The sequence below is a fragment of the Urocampus carinirostris genome, chromosome 3 (assembly GCF_059441175.1).
Source record: "Urocampus carinirostris isolate Australia breed hairy pipefish chromosome 3, RoL_Ucar_1.0, whole genome shotgun sequence".
NCBI lineage: Eukaryota > Metazoa > Chordata > Actinopteri > Syngnathiformes > Syngnathidae > Urocampus > Urocampus carinirostris.
The window spans coordinates 19,327,236-19,352,244 of NC_142351.1; the positions used below are offsets into that span (position 1 = coordinate 19,327,236).

The window sequence follows — 25,009 nt, forward strand, 5'->3', positions numbered from 1 at the left end:
ATCATCGCTTAAATTTGGAAGTATACTGTAAAACCTCGTGTAGTAATACTGCATGTATTTTCAATCTTACAAGTGTATTTTGCAGTGTATAAGGCACGCAGGTTATAAGGCACCCTTTCAAATTTCTGGCCACTAAATGTAAATGGTCTGCATTTTTTACAGCGCTTTTCAAGTCAATTACAATGTGCTTCACACTTAGCCATTCACACACACTCACACACCGATAGCGGCGTCAGCCATGCATTAGGCAAAGGGTTTTGTTGCACCTCATAGTCTGGAAAATATGGTGCTTCTCCCAATTGTTGGAGGTTTTGACGCCAGGTGATCATTTTACAAACTGTCAAATTTTAAAAAATGATGTTGGGTAAATAAGTAAATCCCATTTTGTTATTGTTAGCAAAAGCCAAAATGCAAATTTAAACCGCAGCAAGTCGAGCAAGTAATGGCCAGTCAGGGTCCTCTGGCAATACTGCAGAGGGCTGTAACCATGGCAACTGTACCTCATCTATCTTTAAAGAGCGAGTTTATGAATTTGTATGTCGATTTTTATGACATTAATTTAATTCAATGGAAAAAAAAGTTAATTTGTATATGTTTATTTTTTTTGTTTCAAAGATTTTAACCAGATCTATTCAGTAATTTACTTTACACTGGCCAAAGAAATGGAAGCTTTCACTACGATTTATGCGTTTGAATTTCATAGAGTGCTTGTGAATTCCGAGTTCATCCGAGTGCGGCAATATGCAGAGCTACTTAATTGAAAAGTGGTTGCGGCATAACACATTCAGGACACAATTCAATTTTGTCTGGAGGTTGTGTGCATTTTTATTGTTATTGTGATTAAAATTAACATTCAAAAAGGAACTCAGTCATAGACGGCTTACAGGACTAAGATAAAACATTGCCCTGGATTGATAAAGAAGATTTACTTTATTGTTTAGTCCATGAGGTATCTCATTCAGGGCAATTGATGGCCATAGAGTCTAGAAATCATTTATTCGGACTAGTAGGGAATATCACATGGCAATGTTAAATATAATTTTTTGGGTTGAAAAAATATTCTATGATAGGAAATGTAACAAATGAAAAATGGCTAAAAGCAAGAGCGATTTTGACTGGGTAGGTGTAAAAAGTGCATATTTTCATCACAGTGGTTCAATCATTAAGTCAGTCATTTGAGTTTTACCTAGGGGTCAAATATTATTCACTGGAGCTTTATTAAAAAGGCTTTTGAAAGGTAACCTAACCAATAGGCAATTAGTTCAACCTTTTTGACCGCCTCCTCATTTAAATCACATTTCCTGCTGATGGCACGTCTTTAATATGAAAAACATAACCGAAATAATAAATTATATTTTACTCATAGATGTTTAATTGCTTTCATGTACTTTGTATTTCTTAATTATAATATACTTTACATTTAGAATTTTGATTTTTTTTTTTTTAAATTGACACGTTTTATGTTTTGTTTATTAATATGTTTTCATTTTTACATCTACCGTAAATTCCGGACTATAAGCCGCTACTTTTTTCCCTGAGTTTCAACCCTGCGGCTTATTCAGTCTCATCTCATTAGCTACACCACTTATCCTCAGTAGGGTCGCGGGGGTGCTGGAGCCCATCCCAGCAATCATCAGGCAGTGGGCAGGGGACACCCTGAACTGGTTGCCAGCCAAACGTAGGGCACACGGGGACAGACAACTCACTCGCTCATTCACACCTAGGGAGAATTTGGACCGATCAATTCACCTGAAATGCATGTTTTTGGAATGTGGGAGGAAACCGGAGTGCCCGGAGGAAGTAAGAGGAGATGGGTCCAGGCTCACTCACTTCGGGTCTGGAAGACTGGGGCAGAAGAGAAGGCAGAAGGGTCAAACAGGTCCAGGTTCAGAGTCAGAAGCGCAGACAAACAGGTTCCAGGTGTAGGCTTTGCAGACGATCTGACAAAGGTAGGCTGTAAGACAGGGCTTTAAATACAGAGCTTGATTGTCAGGGAATTCAGAACAGCTGGTGGTAAACCAGAACAGACAGGTTGAAAGGATCAGGGTGCAGTGGCAGAGCAGGGAGATGATTGGTGCTGGTTCCCAGTAGAGTGAGAGCTCATGACAATCCTAGCAAGATTTTTTGAGTATAGGCGGGAAAAACAGAAAATTTTGGGAAAATATGCCTTTGACACTGAATGAGTTAATACTAGTCACATCACAAACTTTCCAATTTCAACAGTTTTTTATTCAATTTAAATAATTTGCATGTTTATGATTGCAGCATTGTAGGGTTTGGGGGGGCAAGACTTTGAAAAAAAACTTAATAAAATTTCAGTCTTACAATACGTCACTGCAACTCTTCCGATGTTTGGTCACACAGCGTTAGGTGCAAGAGACGGAGTGGAAGGGGACGATTAACATTTTGCAAGGTGACACATTCCCAAAGAATAATTGCCACTAAAAGCTATCGAGTGAATGACCTTTTCATCTTCTGCTATCCAACATCCGCCGTTTGACTTCCTGCAAGTGGTATTGAAGCCGCTGCAGCTGATGACTCAAAAAATAAATGATTAAATGAAAACATTACACTGCACCAGTCGTTGTGTACACAGAGCAAGACTGTGTGCAAATAGACAGCATCCCTTTCTGTATTTAACTGCTACCATACCAACTTGACTGTAGAGGCCGGGATATTATCTTAAAAGGACTGTGTGTACTATTTAGCGTCTCCTAGTAGTAAAAAAGGTCATTCATTAAAACAAGCATCCATCCATTATCTGCACCGCTTATCCTCAGTAGGGTCGCGGGGGTGCTGGAGCCCATCTTCGGGCAGTGGGCAGGGGACATCCTGAACTGGTTGCCAGCCAATCGCAGGGCACACAGAGACAGACAACCATCCACTCACTCATTCACACCTCAGGACAATTTGAACCGGCCGATTAACCTGAAATGCATATTTTTGAAATGTGGAAGGAAACCGGAGTTACCGGAGGAAACTCACGCAAGCACGGGGAGAACATGCAAACTCCACACAGGAATGTGGAACTGTGCCGCACACGTGCTAACCACTGCGCTGCCGTGCTGCTTAAAACAAACACTATTGTTTAAAATAATAAGATCAACTTTTGGAGTCAAGAATTTCCTTCTCCCTCTTTGAGTCCAATTTAAAACATCCGGTTCAATGAGACGTTATGTCAAATGAAACAAAAGCTGGGGAGAGCAGTTAAGTTGAGGTTTTCAATCACACACAAAAAAAGAAATTACAATTTAAACAAATAAAACGATGAAAATAAATAAAACAAAAAAGAAAGGAAAATACGCTAGGCTTGTTCAGGAGAGCATGTGTACAAAGGCCGTTATTTCATATGACATGAGTGTGGTTTAAAAGAACAGTCTATGAGTGTGGTGGACCTTGACTGAATTTACCTTATTTTTAACAGTGGGCGGGATAAGCTGACTCATTGCAAATTTGAGAGTTCTGCCACGCGTCAAGACAAAAATTCAGTTAGAAAGTGCGAGGAATGTACCATTACTGGACAAGACATCAAATAAACACAACCTGAAATACTTCACTCCAATACATTGATAATACAAACGCTCCCCTTCTTACGACCATTCCACTTACAAAAAATCGTAGATATGAACATTTTTTTTCGGGATATCGAAAAATATCCGGACATTGCTGTGTGTTATATTTTGTATCGTGTGCACCTTTTTCCAAGTACAGGACAGTACTGTAGTGCTTATTTCCGCCGTGTGGGGCTGTGAGAGGTCACCCAGCATCAATGTTCCCTGTAATTTTCCACGGGTCTGAGCGTTCACACAAAGTCGGTGAGCAACGCTTGAAACAACAGTGAGCAACAGCAATCCCAAGTGTGGCAACTTAGTCATTATCAAACATGTCCAAAACTTGACATCACGTTACATTTTGCTGAGTTTCCGGCAATGCAAAAAACAAAATCACTTTTGAATAAATTGACTCATGTATTATTGCAAAGGTTGTACGGCCTACAAACGTCATTTGTTTTTACAACAATTCTTTCATAAGATTTCCATTTCTTTTTTTTCCTGCTATCTTTTGTCACATAATACTAACATTTTGGTGGACTTATTTAGTCGGTTGCACAATACAGAACTGTATTTAATCACATTTTTTTGTGAAAGTACAATGTTGGGAACAAGATTGACTTGGTATAATTGGAAATTATTTTATTTTTCTTCTTTTCCCCTTTTTTTCTATTTCTTTTTAATTCCTTTAAAAAAAATCTCATTGTGTTTATAGTTTCCTAATTGTTATTTTTTTTCTTTTTGTTCTCTATTTACTTGTTTTCCTTTCTTTTTTTCTGGCCCATTACTACATTTTTCATTTTGGTATTTTTTTCTTTTTTGTTCTATTTCCCCTTCCTTTAAGTCATTTTGTGCATAATTTTACATATTTGGTCATATAGGGATGAAATAAGCAAAAACGACCTGAAGAGCCGTTTAGGACCCGAAACAGCCGGTTCCTTTTAGTGAGCCGAGCCGAAGAAGCCGGTTTTCGAAAAACTCTACTGGCTTTACTCAATTTCGTTCTACTTCGACCTTGACTTCCAAATACCGCATTTAGAACACAACGTCAGGGGAACCCGTGTATTTTTACCTTCGTGCACTGTAACTTTGACTTAATCCGCTTCTTAATTAGCAATTTCGAGCCCTGATTTATGTGAGCTGGCTAGATTTTCTTGTGCACGGAAAAGCTCTGGGCAGTGCGCGATTGCGCACGCGCGCAGCTTAGAGGGAAAATTGCACAGCACCCCCCAAAATTATATATCCGCTTGCTCTTCCTAGTTCGTGTGTAAACATACTATACTGTATCTCCAGTGCTCTAAGAACTTAGACGTTTTTATTGTTTAATATCTCGTGCATCCGTTCAATATGGTTGGTGTAAAGTGTAAAGAAGAGGTAGAACAAGAAAGCGTGATGGTGTTGAGAAAATGGTTGGATCCCTTTTTTTTTCGGCTACTTTTTGACACAGGGGAGGAATTCGCCTAACTCTTGAAGCTTATCTTCCAAAAATAAGTTAAACTTAACTTTACTTATTAGAGCATATTATTTCATTAAATGTTTATTTTTCATTTGACAACAATGCAGGTTACTTATACAAGCCTTAAACATACTTATATAAACTTTAAACATACAAAATATAGCACTGAAGCAACTTACGTACAAATTCAACTTACGAACGATCTCGTTCGTAAATAGGGCAGTGTTTGTAATTACATTTGCCACAAGGAAGTGAATACGATGATGATTTAAATAGTCAAATTGATACAACTGGAAAAATCATATAATTATGACTACATAGAGTATGCAGTGACGCATTATAATATTCCAACACTATCATATAAAATTCTATTTTTAAAATACTTTAAATAATGGAGTAAATAATGATAAATAAGGGAGTATTACATTTAAAGGGACAGTGTATATTTTTTAGCAATCCCTGTGGTAGTTAAACATCACTCACAAAACAACCTGAAAATACATGAAAAACAAAAATACATGAACTATTTTATTAACATGCATATGTTTAAATACACGTACGTCGAGTAATTTGCATTTATTTTATATTACATAAGCCTCATGAGCTGACAGTATTGTCATCCATCATGCTGCTACCCAAAAAACTCAAAAAGGCTAGGCAACTTGCAAGAGGCTGGGCAAAAAAGTTAAAGAAATATGGAGCATTTAGGTCACTTTGAGTCTCCGTAATGGTCAAAAAATCCACACTGTACCTTTAACTATCGGGAAATCCTGACATTATAATGTTTTTTTCATGTGTTGATTTGTTTATGCTCGTTTTGTGCTTTTTGCCAAACTCTGACGTCTGTGTACCGATGAAAAGGTAGATAATGAAAGCAACGGTATTATGATGAAATTCAAGATAAGAGGTCGAGGCATCTGCAAAATGTCAATAGTGTGAGGAAAAAAACGAGAAAATAAGACCGAAGGGAGTCGAAAGAGAATAACGGAAGATTGCATCACTCAAGGTCGAAGACAGCTTGTCCACAGATAAAAGATTGCATCAACTCCCTCTAAGACTTAAATGCCACAGTAATTGAGGAAAAAATTCAACAGAAACTACCTCGGAGAGCTTACCCAGAACTCTGTATTAATAGCCTCTATTTTTTGCCGTTATTTTAAACACTGCGGCTTTAACTATGATGCGGCTTGTTTCTTTTTTTTTTCATCAAAGGTGATATGACGCAAAAAGGTGTCGATGGGTGCCACCTAGTAACTGGCTTAGAACTGGTGCCGACCAGAAAAAATCCTCGCCTGTAATATATTTCTGTGTAAATACGTATGTGCGCAATACTAAAGAAGAAAACAGAGGGCATACAAACATGGTGACATCTGGAAAAATGTCTTTGAGATAAATTAGTCCATGTTTTTGCCAACAAAACATGTATTACATAAAGGAGCAAAACAAATGGTTTTACAGTAGGTACTTGATTCAATATGCACAACATCCTCATAATATTTTGACTTTTTCAGCCACAAATCAAGTTTTCAATCTATGCATCTGAATTGAACAGCAGTGGAAGCTATCAATCAAAAACGTCTGCATCAATATCGGTTCACAGGAGTTACCTGTAATACACGAGGAACGATGACATGCGAATGCAATTCGGTCCATTACCACAGCAACCCCAGTGACAAAAAAAAACAGTAAGACACGCCTTAGTGACAAAACCATCATTTTTGTTTTCTTCCTGTCTACCGTATTTTCCGCACTATAAGGCGCACCTAAAAGCCTTTATTTTTTTTCAAAAGCTGACCATGCGCCTTATAATACAGTGCGCCTTATATATGGATCAATACTAAGTCGCAAAGTCTTGCAACTAAGGCAAGCAGCCGCCGACTAGATTTTCCCCCGAAGGCGAAGTAGTCCGCGGTGTATGCTGGGATTTATATACCGGCGTTTCATTTCCTAACCAATGTGTCAATCATCATTTGAATCAGTCACGATTGGCTAAAGTTTTTCGGAGGTAAAGGGGGCGGATCCTTTTTATCATTTACAGGCTCACATAGGCTAAAGGGGCGAAACAAAGCCTGCAATTGGCCGAAAAAGATGAATGTGAATCACACGGTGGGTTGCACTACGGCATGGAGAAAACATGTTTTACTATTCTGTATTTGTAAATATTTTACTCTCCTGGATTTACTACACTCACGGTTGTAAGAAGACCATGGTTACGTATCATTATTGAACGTGATGGCTGCAAGAGAACTTAGGTGAGCTATCCGGCTTTATATTTTCCCGGTATCTTGTTTTAGAACTATCTTGATGTTTCTGTGATGAGTCTATTTTTAAACTAAATTCAATTCAAAGTGTTTATTGTCACATGCACAGTAAAGAACCCCGTTTCCCTGCACAATAAAATTCTTAATTTGCTGTCCACACAGTTGCCAGCAAAAAATAAAATGGAAACTAAGAAATGTTTGGCATTTCTTGAATCCCAAGACTTTAACCTTCCGAATGATATTTGGAACGATGCATTTGAGTGATTGGTGACATCGTACAGACACTGTTTCCGTACATGACTGAGACACGTATTTGCTTCTTTGCAAGCTTTCGGAATGTTAAGGGGGTAATAAGTTTGACTGACCTATCTGACTGTTTTGTCGACGTTCCCATTGTAGCCCCTTATAATCCTGTGTGCCATATGTATGGAAAATATAGGACCAAAAACCATTTTTTGGGGGGTGCGCCCTATAACCCGGTGCGCCTTATAGTGCGGAAAATACGGTACTTGTAAATACAATCTTGAATGGTCACATGATCTGAAAACACGTGACGAATTAGCCTAGTGAGTTCCCCTTGAATAACTGTCCAAAAGGTAGGGTAAAAACATATGAGCGCTGTAGAAAAAAAAGCATAAGGGCTGTTTGAACTCAGTTTGGCATTGTTAACTCATACTTAATAGAGAAAACATTCAACTCCTCTTCAATTTGTGCACGCGCCTTTTGATCAGGTGCGCTCTGTAGTCCAGAATTGATGGCACACATTCAGAGCGGCGTTAACACCTGGAAGACTTTGACGTATTCCAATAATTGCTCTGTCTGTTTTACACTTTAATTCGGATAGCTTATTTTTATCTTTCGAGGTCGTTGATGCCAAATAGTTACGCTACTCATTGATTTCACAGGTGACAAATGCTTCGGTTAAGGTCCTCTGTGTCTGTGTGTCATTTTCCTTTTCTCCTTATCAGTCTGTCGCCTCAGACGCATTAGTCCCAGACGGCAGCCTCTAATTAAAAGTAATAAAGCGGCCGTCTCGTCTCCTGTCACGGTCCCTCGCCGCGCGCGCCATCTTTTTGTCTCTCTGCCGTTAAGTGCCATTACACATGCATATATTCGCCCCATTTTCCTTTCGCTCGTCTTTTATTATTAGAGTCGCCGGCTAATCACATCGCTTATTTGCATATCTCGTTTGCTCTTGTTCACGTATGCAAATGTCAGCCGTATTTGCAACACAAAGAAGATTTTGATTGTATTTGTGGAAAAATATTGAACGCTCAATCAGTTACGTTTAAGCGCACGCACAGTGTAATTTCAGCTTAAACATGTCTACAGGTGTGACTCTTTCATTTGAGAGAAACAGAGACTTAAACACATAGAGAAGTGTAACACTGTATACGAACAATTGCATCGAAAACAAAACAAACATTATGTTCTTTTATCATATTTTAAAAAAAAAGAATTGTCTACACCAGGAACTTAGCACAAAACCTGCAGTGTTTCTTAGAACAGTGGCTCTCAGCTGGTCTGACGTCAGGACTTAGCATCTAACCCTTATTACAAGCAACCAGATTCTGGTGCCCATCCCAGCTATCTTTGAGCTGCGGGCAGGGGACACCCTGAACTGGTTACCAGCCAGTCGCAGGGCGCACAGGGACAGGGACTAAATCACCTGCATCTAAAAATGCCTTTAAGTAATAATATTCCCTAAATGCTCAATTAGCTGAATTTCTAATGAAATCCAAAATGCTTCACTACACTAGCTTTGTCCTCAAGACAATAAAATCCATATTTTATATTCTTTGTTGTGTTTGGCCACGCTCAACATTCGTAAACAACTTTTTTTTTCTGTGGTGCTCAAATATTTTTATATTTGTATAACTTGTGGTCAAAAATCCAAGAAAATAAAATGTAAGAAACTACAAATATATGCCATATTGATAATAGAACATGTAAATAAATATCCTGTAACTTAAATCTATGACATAAATGCAATGTATTCATATATTTATGCTTTTTGCTGTCTATTTATTTTGGTATTTATTTTGTGCATTTGGTCATTATTTTGTCATTAAGTTTTTCATGTATTTTTGACAACAAGGTGTTATTCAAATGAGGTTCAAAATGGCTGATATTGTCACCTAGTGGGTGAGCGTTTTGCTTGTTTATTGGATACGCTTTCATAAATATGTTTTTCTTTTTGCCTCCCTCCATGTACAAAGGCGTGGAGTGCATCATTGTCCTACCCGAAGAACGAAGCCACGTCTTTGGCACCTGCGTGTTCCTCTTCTCTTTCCTCATCCCGGTGGCCATCATCAGCATCTGCTACAGCCTGATGGTTAAGCGCTTGCGCAGCGTACGCATCCTGTCCGGCTCAAAGGAGAAGGACCGCAACCTGCGGCGCATCACTAGGATGGTTCTGGTGGTGGTTGCGGTTTTCGTGGTGTGCTGGACCCCCATCCAGATCATGGTCCTGGCCCAGTCACTGGGTTTCAACCTGAGCAGCTTGTCCACCTTGGTCCTGATGCACTTCTTTATTGCTCTCGGCTACGTGAACAGCAGCCTCAATCCCGTCCTCTACGCCTTCCTGGACGAGAACTTCAAGCGCTGTTTCAGGGAGTTCTGCCAGCCCTCGCCGTTCCGTCTTGATACCCAACAGTCGGGCCGGATGAGAAGTATCGCCCGGGAGGTGGCGGCTGCCTACAGCTGTAAGGCTGATGGTGGCGGACTGGGCGGAGGGACCCCCAATCCCGCGTGACTAGGCGTGGAGCTGCCCCTCGTCGGGGTGGACCCTACACAGAGAGGAGAGACACCGGGGACAGGGAACTCCAACACAGAACTGACCCAGATCACAGCACTCTAGCGGCGCGAGCCCCCCCGCCCGACAACTGTACGGTTGGCCTGGGGCGGGGGGGAGTCCGATGAGGACGATGCTGCTGGAGGGAAAAGGATTTGAGAACACCACGAGTTTTGATTCTTGGGGTAAACTTCACCACTTGTGTCACCGCTTGTATTTGAAAAGCGACGTATTCGCTAGCGAGACCCACTGATTGCACGTTCGGTCAATCAGGCAAAGACAGGACCAGTTTGTAGAAGATGTTCAAAGCTCCAATTTGGTGCATTAGGGCGATAGCGTATCTACAAGTGGAGTGAGAACCACTGAAAGGAAAAGGTTGGAAAGATACTGGTGATGACTTAGTGTGTCTTTTCCAGGCCAATTTTCCAGGTCATCTGAGGGAACCATTCTCTCTCTTTAATCACTCATGGGTGCACCAAATTCATGATCGAGCCTTAAATGAGGGATGGGCAACGGGGGTAGGGGTAAATTCCTTGTTCATGTTACATGTCACATGAGACAACTTTTAGTGTCTCCGAATGTACACTGTGTTTAAAAGAATTGATATTCTTGGAGATGTAAAAATCACAAAAAGTAAATGATTGAGGCAAATGAAATTAAAACATAATTATTTAGAAGATCATAAGATTTATTATTCCAAATGTGTATTAGAAATTCAAAAGCATGTGACTTGTGTGAACGATTTCACAAATGTTCAATATGCGCACTGCCTGAGACACAACATATGTCAATTCAGTAATTCAATTCCAGCCAAACACGCTGAAGCATATCTTGGGTAGCAGTATCTTCTCATGATTTAGTTCAGGGAAAACATATATTTATTATGATAATTCGTTATTGATTTTCAAAGGATATTCGTTTTTTAAACACCCTGTACATATAGTGTTTGACAGGAATCTGATTTTAATTATATTTACCGAACTTAAGCAAATGCTGCATTCCGCAAAACAGAGGATTCCAAGGTTTCATGGAAAAAAGGGAAAATGAATGTTGAGCAAAAGCCAAAGTGGGGAAATGTATTAAGATGTAGTGCTTAATGCAAATGTAAAAACCTTTTCATATCAAATCGGCGCTCCATCAACCGTCTCTGCCCGTCCCTCACCCCAACACACAACAGCCATGCTCGTCCATAGCCATGCCACCACACGTCTCGATTACTGCAATTCCCTCCTCTACGTTTTACCTCAAAAGTCTTTCCATAAACTTCAGCTGGTCCATAACTCTGCTGCATGCATCATCACCAAAAAAAACCTCCCGCCATACCATCACCCCAATCCTTCTGCAACTCCACTGGCTCCCAATCTACCGTAGAATCAATTTAAAAAATCCTTCTCTGAACCTTCATAGCCATTTATAACCTTGTCCCTCCCTACCTCTCCGACCTGCTTCACACTGCCACGCCATCCCGTACACTCAGATCATCTTCCTCCCTCCATCTCACTATACCATCTGCCCGCCTGAACTCCATGGAGAGCAGAGCTTTCAGCCGCTCTGCCCCCAGCTCTGGAACTCATTGCCGCCTGACCTCCGAAATTCCGCGACCCTGTCCACCTTCAAATCCGGACTCAAAACTCACCCCTTCCGACTTACCTTTTCTTGATCATCTGCCTCACATGTTGTCCCTTTTAACTCTAATGTGATTTTTGTTGCTATGTATTACTTTTCTTTTACTCTTGTTTTATTGTTGTGTCCTACCATATGTATATTGAACTTGGGTGTCCTGAAAGGGGCTTCGAAGTACAATGTATTATTATTAGTAGCAGTCATGGTAGTATTATTATTATTGTTATTATTATTATTATTGTTTGTGTCTATTAATTCCTCTTGATATTCACATGATTACAGTGTTCATTTTACCTCTGAAAAGTGATGGGCCCGGGGACTCGCATGCTCAAAAATCTATGGGTCCCAACAGAGATCTATGGGTCCCCAAAATTTAGTGTTATCGGGGTTGAAATTGTAAATCGGCGACAAATATATATAATATAAATCCATATATTCATTCAGTTTTAATCAAAACAGTTTTTTGGTAATACAAATCACTTATCACTTCAAGATTTTGTAGTTCACAACAATATTGTACATTAATCAAAATAAAATTGCTGAAATATTAATCTATATATTCACGCAGTTTTAATCATCACAGTTAATTGGTAATACAAAGCAAGTTATCACTTCTGATTTTGCAGTTCATATATTCTCCGTGGTTTGCTGTTCCGCCACAGTTGTAATGCCTTCTCAAGGTCCAATCCATTATCATCCTCCTCATAGCGTCACCAGGAATATAATTGAGTCCATTTTGGCAGAAAAGTCCTTGCTAGGAGTATTCTTTTGTTTGTTTTCTTTCGTCGAATCTTTGGCTTTAACACGCGTGTTTTCCTTGCCTTCGTGATCTTCCGAAGAATTTCTCCACTGTTTTTTCATGCCGGAATTATTGCCGTTGTTATCACTTTTTGCATTAAGTTTCGACGTATTACTGACACTGAAGAAACTACCAGTTTTGTGTTGATTTTCAAATAATACTAACTTTTTTCGGAGGCATACTTAACCTTCACCTTCCCTCGACGACAACCACCATAACAATGACGTAATCTTGAAACAACGAGATCTCGTTTTCCGAGATCGGCGTGCAGACGAAAACTCGTACCGCGAGACCAAAACAACAATGGCGGATCTGCCTGACGAAAAGTTTGGAGTGCGGTAAATCTTTGTGTAAAAAATATGTAATCGCGTAAAAATGACAAAAAAGTTGCGTCCCGGGGACGCACGTTGACTTGATGCTATGCGACCCCAGCAAAAATGATGCGTCTAGGACGCAGGGATGCGGTCAAACGAGAACACTGGATAACCTGGTCTACTAAGAACTTGGTGGTAAAATATATCGCTATATTTTTTCTGCATGCAGTCATTGGTAAATCGTGTTTACCAAGTTGCAATATTTGTCCCGGATTGCTTTTATTTTGGCCTATTTCGAAACATTTGGACTTCTCAGATACCTCAAGATCTTCCTCTGTTTTCTGGAATGCAGAAGCTTCCAAGCAAAGGACTCTTGCTAAAAATCTGGAGATTTATTTCTTTGGGTTTTCATGGCTGGTTCGGGGGACGTGTGGCCTAAATGCGACAAGTCCAGAACTTTGGTAGGTGCTTTTTTAAATGCTGCATGGAGGCGATGTGGTCTTATGTGTCAACTCGGGCTCTTTAGGTAGGTCAACGGAGAGGAAGGGGGTAACCGAGCTTTGACCCCGCTCCAAAGGGACAAAGGGGCTCACTATTACTTTCTTCATAGTGTCTTAAAGCTGACATTAACCCTCAAACATTAACCACAAGGTTTTATCAAGATGCTGCACGTCTTTACTTTCTTTACTTTTCTTTCTTTTGCCTTTTTTTTAAATACTATCCTATTTAGGGCTTTGGGGTAAAAGGAAAGTTTTACCCCTGATAGATGTGTCGGCAGTTCTTATGTTTATTCAACACTGTTAATTCTGCTTGTTACCTAGTAGGGCTTGTATTGACTGACAGATGTGATGTAAACAAGTTTCTTAGATGTGTTGTATTCAAATGCTGTTTCATTACCTCGACTGGATTTACAATTAATGTCGCAGTAAAGAATTGCACGCACATGTCACGTACATTTACAACAAAAATCAGATACATTTTTTTTTCAGTGTGCTGCAATTAAAAATATACAAATCCCATTCAGTGAAAAAACTTTGAGTTTGAATCCAACCAACTATCTATTCATGATATATCTGTTTTGTTGTTGCGGCTTTTTTAGGATGTGTCGTTATGTATTAAAGCCCCTGACAAACTGGCTATTCCAACTTTCTAATCCAAACAGCACGGGGAAGAAACGTCCATTTTGAAAGTAACCAATTTCTTCTTTCTTCTTAAATATAATTATCTCCGATGATGTTCAGCGGGGGCAGCACGGCGGCGCAGTGGTTAGCGCTTGTGCGGCACAGTTCATGTCATGGGAACCTGTCGTGGGTTCAAATCCAGCTCCAGACTTCCTGTGCGGAGTTTGTATGTTCTCCCCGTGCTTGCGTGGGTTTCCTCCGGGCACTCCGGTTTCCTCCCACGTTCCAAAAACATGCATTTCAGGTGAATTGGCCGGTCCAAATTGTCCATAGGTGTGAATGAGCGAATGAGTTGTCTGTCCCTGTGTGCCCTGCGATTGGCTGGCAACCAGTTCAGGGTGTACCCTGCCCACTGCCCGGAGATGGCTGGGATGGGCTCCAGCACCCCGCGACCCTAATGAGGATAAGTGGTACGGCTAATGAGATGAGATGAGATGTTCAGCGGATGTATTTTACGTTTGATTCAGATCGGACAATACTACTCATTTAGTAAGTAAATATTGTTCGAAGGGACACTGTGTAATATTTGATTACTAGATGTCACTGTTTGGTGTAGTGTAATCAAACGAGTGCTTAAAAAGCACAAGAAAAAATACACACTATGGAGACTCAAAGTGACCAAAATGCACCTTTTTATTTCTTCTTTTTTTGCCCAACCTTTTTGAGCATTTTGGGTACCCATAGCTGCAAGATAGCAGACAATTATGCCAGCCCCTTTATGGTGAGGCTCATGTTATGCAAACTAAATACTACCTTCATGATTTGTATTTAGAAAAAAACACACTTTTATACAGAAAATTCATGTAATTTTGCCTTTTGTTTAAATCAATATTGTGTTTTTAATGTGTTGTTTTTCCAGTAGGAAGCTAAATAATACACACTGTCCCTTTAATGCTTTGACATAAAACGTATGTAAGGTAAATAATCCACGAGGAAGTGGAGACAATAAGAATGTGAGATTTTCTTAAACTAACCGTTTCTTGGAGGAATGCCAATAGTTTATCTTTGCATTTATTTCCAGTATAATTAGCAGTGACGTGAGACATTCTTGATTTTAGTAAGAGGGGTCTTTGTTTGATGCAAACACAAAGGGTAGGGAATCATAGTCCTACGGTTGATAGCTCTTCCTGTTTCTCATGTCTCTCCCATTCAATAAAGCTGTAGCTCATCAGCAGGTTCTGTACAAGTCTGATAACAATCCCGTTGATCAGATCTATGTTGGAACCGAATCGTCATGAAAAACAGGATGGGCTACGGTTCGTGACGGACCAGGGTTCCCTTCCCCTGCCTCGGAGGAATCCCACGAGTTTGTTGGGATTAACAGCATCTATCTGTGTCTCCATGGCAACGGCCAGGACAGAGTGGACATAATGGATTGCTGAGCTTTCAGAATAAAGGGAAAAAAATAGGGACATTTCTTTAAAAAAAACGAAGGACTTTGCTGAATTCAAGCTGGTGTAGGTGGCTGACTCATACTTGTTTTTGATTTTTTTATGAAACTTCAAGTAACCATGGTAACAATGTGGTTCCGCTGTTAAAACCCTAATAAAAAAACATAAAAACAGCAGCCATATACAAAATTATACACTAGAAGGTGACTCACATACCACAACAGTATGAATCGGGGGACTGCAGCGTGGCCTTCAAACTTTGTTCAAAGGCTACATTGTTCCAAACAAAAATGTTTTAGATCCTTAAAAGCAAGGGCCTAGGTTTGAGCAGGTACTCGTTACCGAGAAAAGTTATTGTGTTCCAGTTGCAAAGTAACAAAGTAATGCATTTCTCACAACTTTGGTGGGAACATAGGCATTTTTTTTAAGATAAGACATACTATTGGTGGAGACGAAACAATGATAGCTCGATATTGGTGGGGACAGGTCCCCTTCGTCCATTCCAAAACTACGCCCTTGCTTAGAGGTCACTTTGATGTAATGTTTGTTGTTTTTCCTGCATTGTTGTTGCACCCAAAAAAAAAATGCTAACGAGGACATTGATGCCAAGTGGGCACACACTGCTGCCATGCTGGTATGGAGTGAATGCTCAATACTGGCCAATCCCTGTAAATATTTTTCAGGCAGCTGTGTGAATGTATTTACACAGCTCTGACTACCATTTACCTCTGATTTCTTAGTTTTTTGTGTTTTCTGTGTTCAGATCAACATATTTTATGAATGTATGTATGTATATATATATATATATATATATATATATATATATATATATATATATATATATATATATATATATATATAAACCCCAAGCAAAACGTATGTAAGCCCTCACTCAGACATTTTATTCCGTACAAAAAACTCGGATCTCAAACATGAAACAATCATAAGATCAAGTGCAACATATTGGCTTTCAGAAACACAAAAATCAATTAAGAAAACAAACATTGTAATAGTCAGTAAATGAAGAATTTGGAATCAGTGCACTTTGAATAACATTCAAAGTGTTTATTGTCATATGCACAGTAAAGAACCATGAATCCCTGCACAATGAAATTCTTACTTTACTGTCCACACAGTTGCAAGCGTAATAGAAATAACAAACTAAAGACATACAGAGTCAATTTCCTTTCTTTAATTGGGCACCTGGTTTAGATTGAGTGTGCTCGTTAGTCAGTATTTAAAAACAGAGCGTTTTTTACACCTTGGAGGGCTCCTTGACTAAGTGGATTGGCAAGAATCATGGCTTGAGTCCAAAGACAGAATCGTCAAATTTCTTAAAGAAAGTAACTCTACTCGTATGGTTGCCAAAGATGTGGGCTGTTCACAGTCAGCTCTATCAATGATTTGGACCAAGTACAAACAGCATGGGAACGTTGTTATAAAGTCAAGCGCACTGGTAGGCCAAGAACGACACGTAGGTGTCGAGACAAACAACTAAAGGCCATTTGTCTTGACAAAAGAAAATGAATGAATGTAAGAAATTGGAGTCAATGTATGTGACAGAACTGCGTAAAATTGCCTAAAGGAAATTGGATTTTTCATATTGGAAAGCTAAAAGGAAAAATAATTGACACTTAAACAAAAAAGAACAAGACTGTCACTCATCGAGTCTAAGCTGTCATTAAAGCCAAAGGTGGTGCAACTAAATACTAGTGATTTCTTTGTCTGTTTTTTCATGATTCCATATTTTTTTCTTCCGAATGGATATTTTTTTTCCCTGTGCTTGGCCTGTAAAAGTACCATTTATTGACCACCACAAAGTTGTTTTATTTATTTCCTTTAGTGTTTCTGAATGCCAAGGAGTTGCACTTTTAAAAAACTGTACTATTTTTTCATTCTTTTTATCGGTTTGTTCTACAGAATAAAATGCCTGAGTGAGGGCTGGTGATTTCATACTTTTTGCTATGGGTTGTATTATATATATATATATATATATATATATACATAATTTATTAGTATTATACTTGCCCCTCTCCAAGCAGGAAGCGGCGTTTAAGTGCATCTGATCCCCCCTCATCCGTTTACATTTTACAGACCACATGAATGTTGAGCCAATAACTGTTGAAAATCCAAATGTAAGAAGAACATACAGTATATTGTGGATGTTGCTCCTTTATAATTGCTATGAAGATATTGTGTTGCTTCTCTGTTTTTGCTGTGCAGGAGACACTATGTGTTTTTATCTTGGCTGACCGGAGTAATGCCATCCAGGCAGATTTTAGGACTCAAGTTATCCCTGTGTGAGGCCACAGTGTCGTACAAAGTGACTTGTGGTACATAACGCAGTCGTGTGTCAGAACTGTTTGTATCATATGACTCCAGGAATAGCGATGTAGCATCGCAATACTAGCTGGCTTGTCGTCATGGATACATTTCGCTGAAGCTTACATTTAAACTGTAAATATATATTTTTTGGGGCATATGACAATAAAAGGATTGATGTTGATGAGTGTGTGTCTGTGAGTGTTTCGGAATGCTGAACCAGGAAAAGCGTGCATTAATATATTGTCAAATCGGGTGAAATGATCACATATTGGATATTTTTGAGTCATAAAATAAAAAAGTGCGCATGCTTGCTTGAATTTCCAACAATTACATCGTCCAGTAATACTGTACCTTATTATGTTTCCATACTGTAAATGCCAGAGAAGTCAAGGGAAAGTGATACATGTCATACTTAACTCATTGCCATTAATGACTAAAGAGGTCAAACATATAAAACAAGTAAGACAATAACTTGTCGCCTTACCCAGTACCTTGTCAAATTTTATCATAATCTGATAAATTAAACATTGTATTCTACAAATTATTCTATCGGTGGATTTAGGTGATTCCAAAAGTGGCCATTTGTAGATGACCAGTTTATAACTCTAAAACATTTACAATGCGTATTTTACTTTTAACAATTTTTCTAAAGAATTTTTAAAGAATAGTAAACTTTTGATTTTTCTTATTGTCACTATTGTGTTAACTTGTGTGTAAAAAGGATGCGTAAAAATGGTGCGTAAAAATTAATCACTATTGACCTGGTGGGGTCGATTATGGATAATCTTGTTCCTCGGTGGGTTGTGACAGTAAATAATTAAGAAGCACTAGCTTAATTCAAGTGAGTATCTAATCCCAAGACATGTACATGTCACGTACAACATGAGGCCTTCTAGCTGGCCTGACTCACACCATCTCGGATTCTGATTGGCGACTCCAAATATCTATCAACTGTGTGCCATTCACTTACAGTGCTCAGATGCCAGCGCTGTTGATTCTGAGGGCCTCAGTCAGATTTCCTACAGGCTGACGACACAGGTTAGCTGAATTCTGATTTTAAAAAAATGTAGTGTAACTAAATGGGTAAAATATATCATGAAAAGTAAACATGGAGAATTTCGTATTTTCTAGACGATAAGTCTGTTGTTTTTTTTTTTTTCCATAGTTTGGCTAGGGGTGCGACTTATACTCCCTAAGACTTGGGAAAACATTGACACATTTTTACCAGGTATATCATTTCACATGTTATTTTCAGAATAAACCGCAGGAGGGCGCTCTAGGGCTGTGTTGACAATTTCAACTTTGCCGTATTGCACGGAAAAAGGCTGGTGTGACTTATACTCCAGAGTGGCTTATAGTCCAGAAAATACGGTTATTATAAGCATGTATGCTCTTTTGAACAATATATTCAAAATTGAATTGACTTTTGTTATAATTGTGATAATGATATCTGATCATGTTAAGCCTGCAGACAAGGCGTTGCTGGCACTGAAGGCCCACCACTGGAAATTGGTAAATAAAAGAGAAATAAATGGTATCTCTTTTACGAACAAGCAAAATTATATTTAAAACAAGTGGCTTGCCTTTGCATTATTTTGATCGAGAGTTATGGAACCAAAGTTAAAAAAGATCCTGCCCACTTCCTGTTGGGTCTGTTTTGTACAGGGGAAAAAGCAGGCCATCTGGCGTCTTTATTGACCAGTGGTTTGGCAATACTTCGGAAAATTATATAATCACACATAAAAGAGGATGGGTGGTCTGTGGTTAAATTTAAAATTTAATTTAATAGAATTTTGACTCACCCTGCGATTGGCTGGCAACCAGTTCAGGGTGTCCACTGCCCGGAGATGGCTGGGATGGGCTCCAGCCCCCCGCGACCCTAATAAGGATAAGCGATACAGCAAATGAGATGAGATGAGATGAGAATTTTGACTCAATAAGATTTTTCATTATAAACTTTAAATGTTGATGACTCTCAAATTACTGTGTTGTAACCTTGCTGGAGCTACTAGTACTAGAACCGACAGACAGACAAATGGACTGAGATAAAGGGATTTAAAAAAGAACTAAATTAAACAACACGTAATATTCAAAACACAGAATTAATCATGTTTAGTTTTCAGCAGGCGGCACGGGGGCTAAGGGGTTAGCGCGCAGCCCCACGGTGCAGAATTCCAGGGTTCAAGGCCAGCTACCAAAGCCTCCCCGTGTGGAGTTTGCATGTTCGCACCGTGCTTGCGTGGGTTTCCCCTAGGGCACTTCGGTTTCCTCACACATTCCAAAAACATGCCTGTCAGGTTAATTGGCCGGTCCAAATTGTCCCAACGTGTGAATGTGTGCCCTGTGACTGGCTGGCAACCACTGCCCAAAGATAGGCTGGGATGGGCTACAGCACCCCCGTGGGCCTGCGGCGGATAAGCGGCACAGATCATGGATGGAATAAATGAAATGAAATGATCTGCACTTATATAGTGCTTTTCAAGTCAAGACTTCCCAAAGCACTTTACAGTCTGCTTCACATTTCCCAATAGCGGCCGTTTAAGGCGCTAACCTGCTTATTGGGGGTATTAGGGATTCATTGTCTTACCCAAGACGAGCGCTCTACCTCCTGAGCCACTGCCGCCCAAAAAAATCTTATACCACGAAATGCCGAAACCCAGGATCGAACCAGGGACCTTTAGATCTTCAGTCTAACGCTCTCCCAACTGAGCTATTTCGGCACAACAGATAGTGTTCAACAAGTTGTTTTTAACTGAAAATCAACCCTTTGCGAGACACTCATGGGTGTCTTAAGTGGAACATGTTTTAGCCTAACTTCCACAAGCTTGGTCACTACCTCACTTTCTTGCAGGACAAAGCATCAGATAAACTCCTCTGGTGATTGCTCAATCTGGCCACTTAGTTTCTCTGTTGGAGGCAAAAACAAGATCAAATGTACGCAAACCTTATCATTTTGATTGGCACTTCATTTGTAAGACTGTAAGAATTTAAAACGCTCAGTATTTCCCTTTAGAAGTCTACCAAACCACTTGGAAGCCTTGTGAGGCACTTTGCATTTAAGAAAGAGAGCCCCTCCCCCCTTGCTTGGTAAGCTAATTCTAGAAAGTTATTTTAATAAGAGTGGGAAACACCCAAATTGATACATTTTTTTTATTTAGTTCTTGAAGGATTTCTTGAATTCAATTTTTGTGTAAAAGAAAAAACAAATATAAATCATTTATGTTTACAGTCCTAAAGGTGGTGTGTTGTAAACCTGGGAGCTCCAGTCATCTTCCCTGGATCCTTGGACCCGAGATTGATGGCGAGCCACCCATTTGGAGGATTGAACTTGACTACCGTCCACCACCAGTGATCCCATGATAGTATTTTCCTTCCAAAAATTCCCTTGAGTTTTACTAAAGTTATATTTTTCCAACTGTGTAATTTAGTTATTTGTTTCTCCAAGTCCCTCGAAAAACCTACAGGTGTACATACTCTGAAGCTTACATACGTAGATAAGATTACAGAATACTGGAAACATTTCCAGACAGCTTGAATGAAAGTATTTTTGGAAACCCGGGTCACTTGTTCAACCACATTCGAGTGAGAAGAATTCACATCACAATCATAATCCTCGTTTACTAACCAATATGGCAGTCAATCTCTCCCGAAAAGTTGATTTTCTACAGTTTGAATACTTTGATTCAATAATAGTTTGATTGAAAGAGGAGTAATTCTAATTAGTTGGTTTTGGTTCAATTGGTGGGACTCAGTACATGAGGCCATGATGTAATTCCTTTTTTGTTTTCTTCTTCCATAAATCTGAATGAACTTGTAAATGTGCTTTTAGTGTATAAGGCAAGGATGTCAAATGTATGTTAGAACAGGCAGGAAGTGGCGTCCCCAGGAGACAGTAGAGCGACCAGAAGCGGGACTGCGGCACAGCACCCTGGTTAGCAACCTGACACCGTGTTACAGCAGAACCAGAAGACAGTAAAGCCCGAAGCTTATTCAGGACGAGGTTCATGCTAAGGTTGAACAGGAGCGCTCCTTCAAGTGGTGGGCATGAGCAAGCTAGGAGCCTGGACAAAGTTGGAGCGCAACTTAGGAAATTCCGGGTCAAATCAATGTATGATGTCCTCCTAAGCCCTGACAACCTGTTTACCTTGGGCTTGATAGATTCACTTCTTTGTCAGCTTTGTCCAAAAGAGGATCATTAGGACACATCCCCAGCTGTTGTTCAAAGGCCTTGGGAGATGGCAGGTATAGGTGGCGCCATGACCAGGTCCTGTGGGCAATAGCAAACACAATCAGCACGAGCATCAACAACAGCAAGGGGCAAACCCAGAGCAAAATTTCCCTTGCCCGAGCAGTAGAGAAACCTCAACCCTGCAAGAAGACCCTTTGAGGCCTGGTCACAACTGCAAGTGACTGGCAGTTCCTGCTGGATATAGGGAAGCAGTTGCGATTTCCAGTCATCATCGCAGCGACGACACTCCGGCCAGACGTGGTGCTGATGTCTGGAGCCAGAAAGCAGATGTTGTTCCTTGAGCTGAAGGTCCCCTAGGAGGACCGGATGGATGCAGCGCAGGAGAGGAAGAAGGCCAAGTATGCCGATATCAGGGCTGAATGCCAGATGAATGGGTGGAGGGACCCTGTGAGCCTATTGTCCTTGGCTGCAGGGGCTTTGCAGGCAGGTCCTTACACTGTGTTCTCGGGCTTCTTGGTATTTGTGGACTGCATAGGTGAAGAGCCATCAACAACATCATGGCAGCAGCTGAAAAGGCATCATGCAGTCTCTGGGTGAGGAGGTGGGAGGCATGGCGTAGTGCTCTACCTGGACACTAGTCAGGGGATTCATCAACCTCGGCTGGGCTGGCTTGGCGAGCATGTCTGACTGAGACCCAAAAGCTCTGATGACCCTGGGAGAGTCACTGAGGATGTGTCCAGGTTGTACCATGAGGTGTTTTATGTAATAAAATATCACTTTTTAATCATTATAATTATATAAGGAGTGTTAACTAAGGCTTACCAAGCTGAAATTTGGGGTTTTACATTCGTTTACTGAGAACAGAAAGTCTGGATTTGCCCCAACAACCAAACGGAGTTTGACATCCGTGGTGTAGACCACGATATTGTTTGTTATTGTTTGTGGTAATATTTTTGTAAATTAGTTAAAAAATAATGCTTTCATTTGATATAAAACAAGTTTCACCTATAATCTATCCTCATTTGAGTCTTTTCAGTTTGTAAATCAGAAGGAAGTTTGGTCAAACCAGAGCCCAAGACTCCTCCCAGCTAGCAACAAGGCTTCTGCTCTACCAACCACTGTTCCTATTAAAGAAAAATTGACATGGTTGAACTTTAGCCCAGCGGGTGCTGGAGTCCTACCAGAAGCCAGGAAACAGAAATTCCTCCTTTAACGACAATGAAGAAAAAAGCTATAACAGGCTTAGCTGTCAAGATGACCCTGCAAGCAGGGCAGAAGAATGATACTGAGGAAAGTTTGTTTCATTGAAACCCTTTCTGGGTATTGCATTTCCTAGTTCATAATGCTTCGTGTTGGTTTGAATTTAGCAAGCAAGAGAAAATTTGTTTAGATATTAAAGGGACAGTGAGTAATATTTAGGGCCTTCTAGTGGTACAAAAAAAACCTTCATTCTGTAAAAAGAAAACAATTGAATTGAACGTTCTTTATTGTTGTTGATATGAATGTGGTGAAACGTTGTACGTACAAAATTAGACATGAAAAGAAGTGCAATAACATTTAGCAGCAAAAAATAAAAAAACAATTCACAGGGTATATATATTTTCATTTTTGTGCAATAGTATATATTTTATTTTCTTTTTTAAGCAACAACAACAAAATCGAAAATAAGTTACGTAGTATGTTTTAATATGATTACTAGGCAAAAATACATGAACCAATGTTAATTTTTAGAAATGTTCATGGGTTGAGAGATGTTTATTTCTTTTACATCGTGGAATCCACGCCTAGAAGTTGCCGCCATGGTTGTCTGGCATCTTGCTGCGACACTGTGCGCAATTTGCAATGGTTTCTGTTCACATTAGACGATTATACAGTTCCATCTAGTGGTCAAATATTATACAATATACCTTTAACATGACTGTTCTTAAAAACTTTACAGTTTATGTTGTTGCATTTCCTCCCGAGGTATTTTACAATGACGGACTTGGCTAATAATGATTTTACCCGTTGTATTTTACATTAGCATACCTGTCAACCTCCACGGCTCTATGCCCTTACAAAATGCTGTATTTTCCCTTACAAAATACAAAATAATCTTACACCATATTTTTTTGCCAAATGTGTTTATTTATGTAGTTTAACATGTTATATTGTACATGTGGGGCGGCAGTAGCTCAGGAGGTAGAGCGATCGTTTTAGGATTAAGGGATCCCAGTTCGAATCCCGGCTTGTCCGTGTTACATGTCGAAGTGTCCTTGGGTAAGACACTGAACCCCCAGTACCCCCAATAAGCAGGTTAGCGCCTTACATGGCTGCACTGATCACGGCCGCTATTGGGAAATGTGAAGCACAATGTAAAGCGCTTTGGGAAGTCATGGACTTGAAAAGCGCTATATAAATGCAGATCGTTTCATTTCATTTCATGTGTTTTGTTATATTATTTATATTGTCAATTAACATTTTGTTTTGAGAGAGTTGTTCGACATGAATGAGGTTTATGATAAAAAAAAGTTCAAAAATGAAGTAGCTTGGACGTTCACTGAAGAAGGAAAAAAATACATGCAAATATAATTAAGTAGAAGAATGCATTTTCTTATTCAAATTATTCATTCATTTTCTGCATTCAATTATTGTTGGTAATATACTGATTAAAGGGATAACCACAAGCCTGTCTTTTTTCATTTTCTCCTTTTATACTTCCTTTTTTCTTAACTTCTTTATAGAACAATAATGATTTGTAATACAATGCATCAAAGCAAGTGAGCCATTTGATAGCCGGCTCTCTTTAATGAGTTGAGCCGAAAAAGCCGGTTCTCTAAAAAGAGATGGACTTCCTTCCACTACACAACTACCACATGAAGTCCGAGGCGGTAGATGCATGCGCACAGTAGCATCATACCGCTCGCTTGGTTTGCAACGAAAAAAAACGATACCTAGATAGAGGCTACTGCGGGGAACTCGTTTGACTTGATTAATTTGCCGTTTCGTAATAGTCGGTGTATACCGGATGGTACCCATAATTGACAAATTTGCATTTTTCCGTACAGATTTTCTTATACGTCGTACACGTCTTAAAATGCAGAATAAACGTACTTTGTACGGCAAAAACGTACAGGTTGACAGGT

The 25,009-nt window shown here is 39.7% G+C and overlaps 1 protein-coding gene and 1 non-coding gene across 2 annotated transcripts in view; one reads left to right on the forward strand and one right to left on the reverse strand.

The window, feature by feature from the left end:
- The window catches only part of oprl1 (opiate receptor-like 1), a 97,083-nt gene extending 79,204 nt beyond the window's left edge, over window positions 1-17,879 (forward strand). The window contains exon 7 of the mRNA XM_088330934.1: window positions 9,488-17,879. Within this exon, the coding sequence (XP_088187060.1) occupies window positions 9,488-10,023 (536 nt within the window). The 3' untranslated portion in view covers window positions 10,024-17,879. The remainder of the gene's footprint in view (window positions 1-9,487) is intronic.
- Window positions 17,880-20,342: 2,463 nt separating this feature from the next.
- On the reverse strand, window positions 20,343-20,415 carry trnaf-gaa (transfer RNA phenylalanine (anticodon GAA)). Its single transcript has one exon. It is a non-coding gene; the product is annotated as a tRNA-Phe (tRNA).
- Window positions 20,416-25,009: the final 4,594 nt, after the last annotated feature.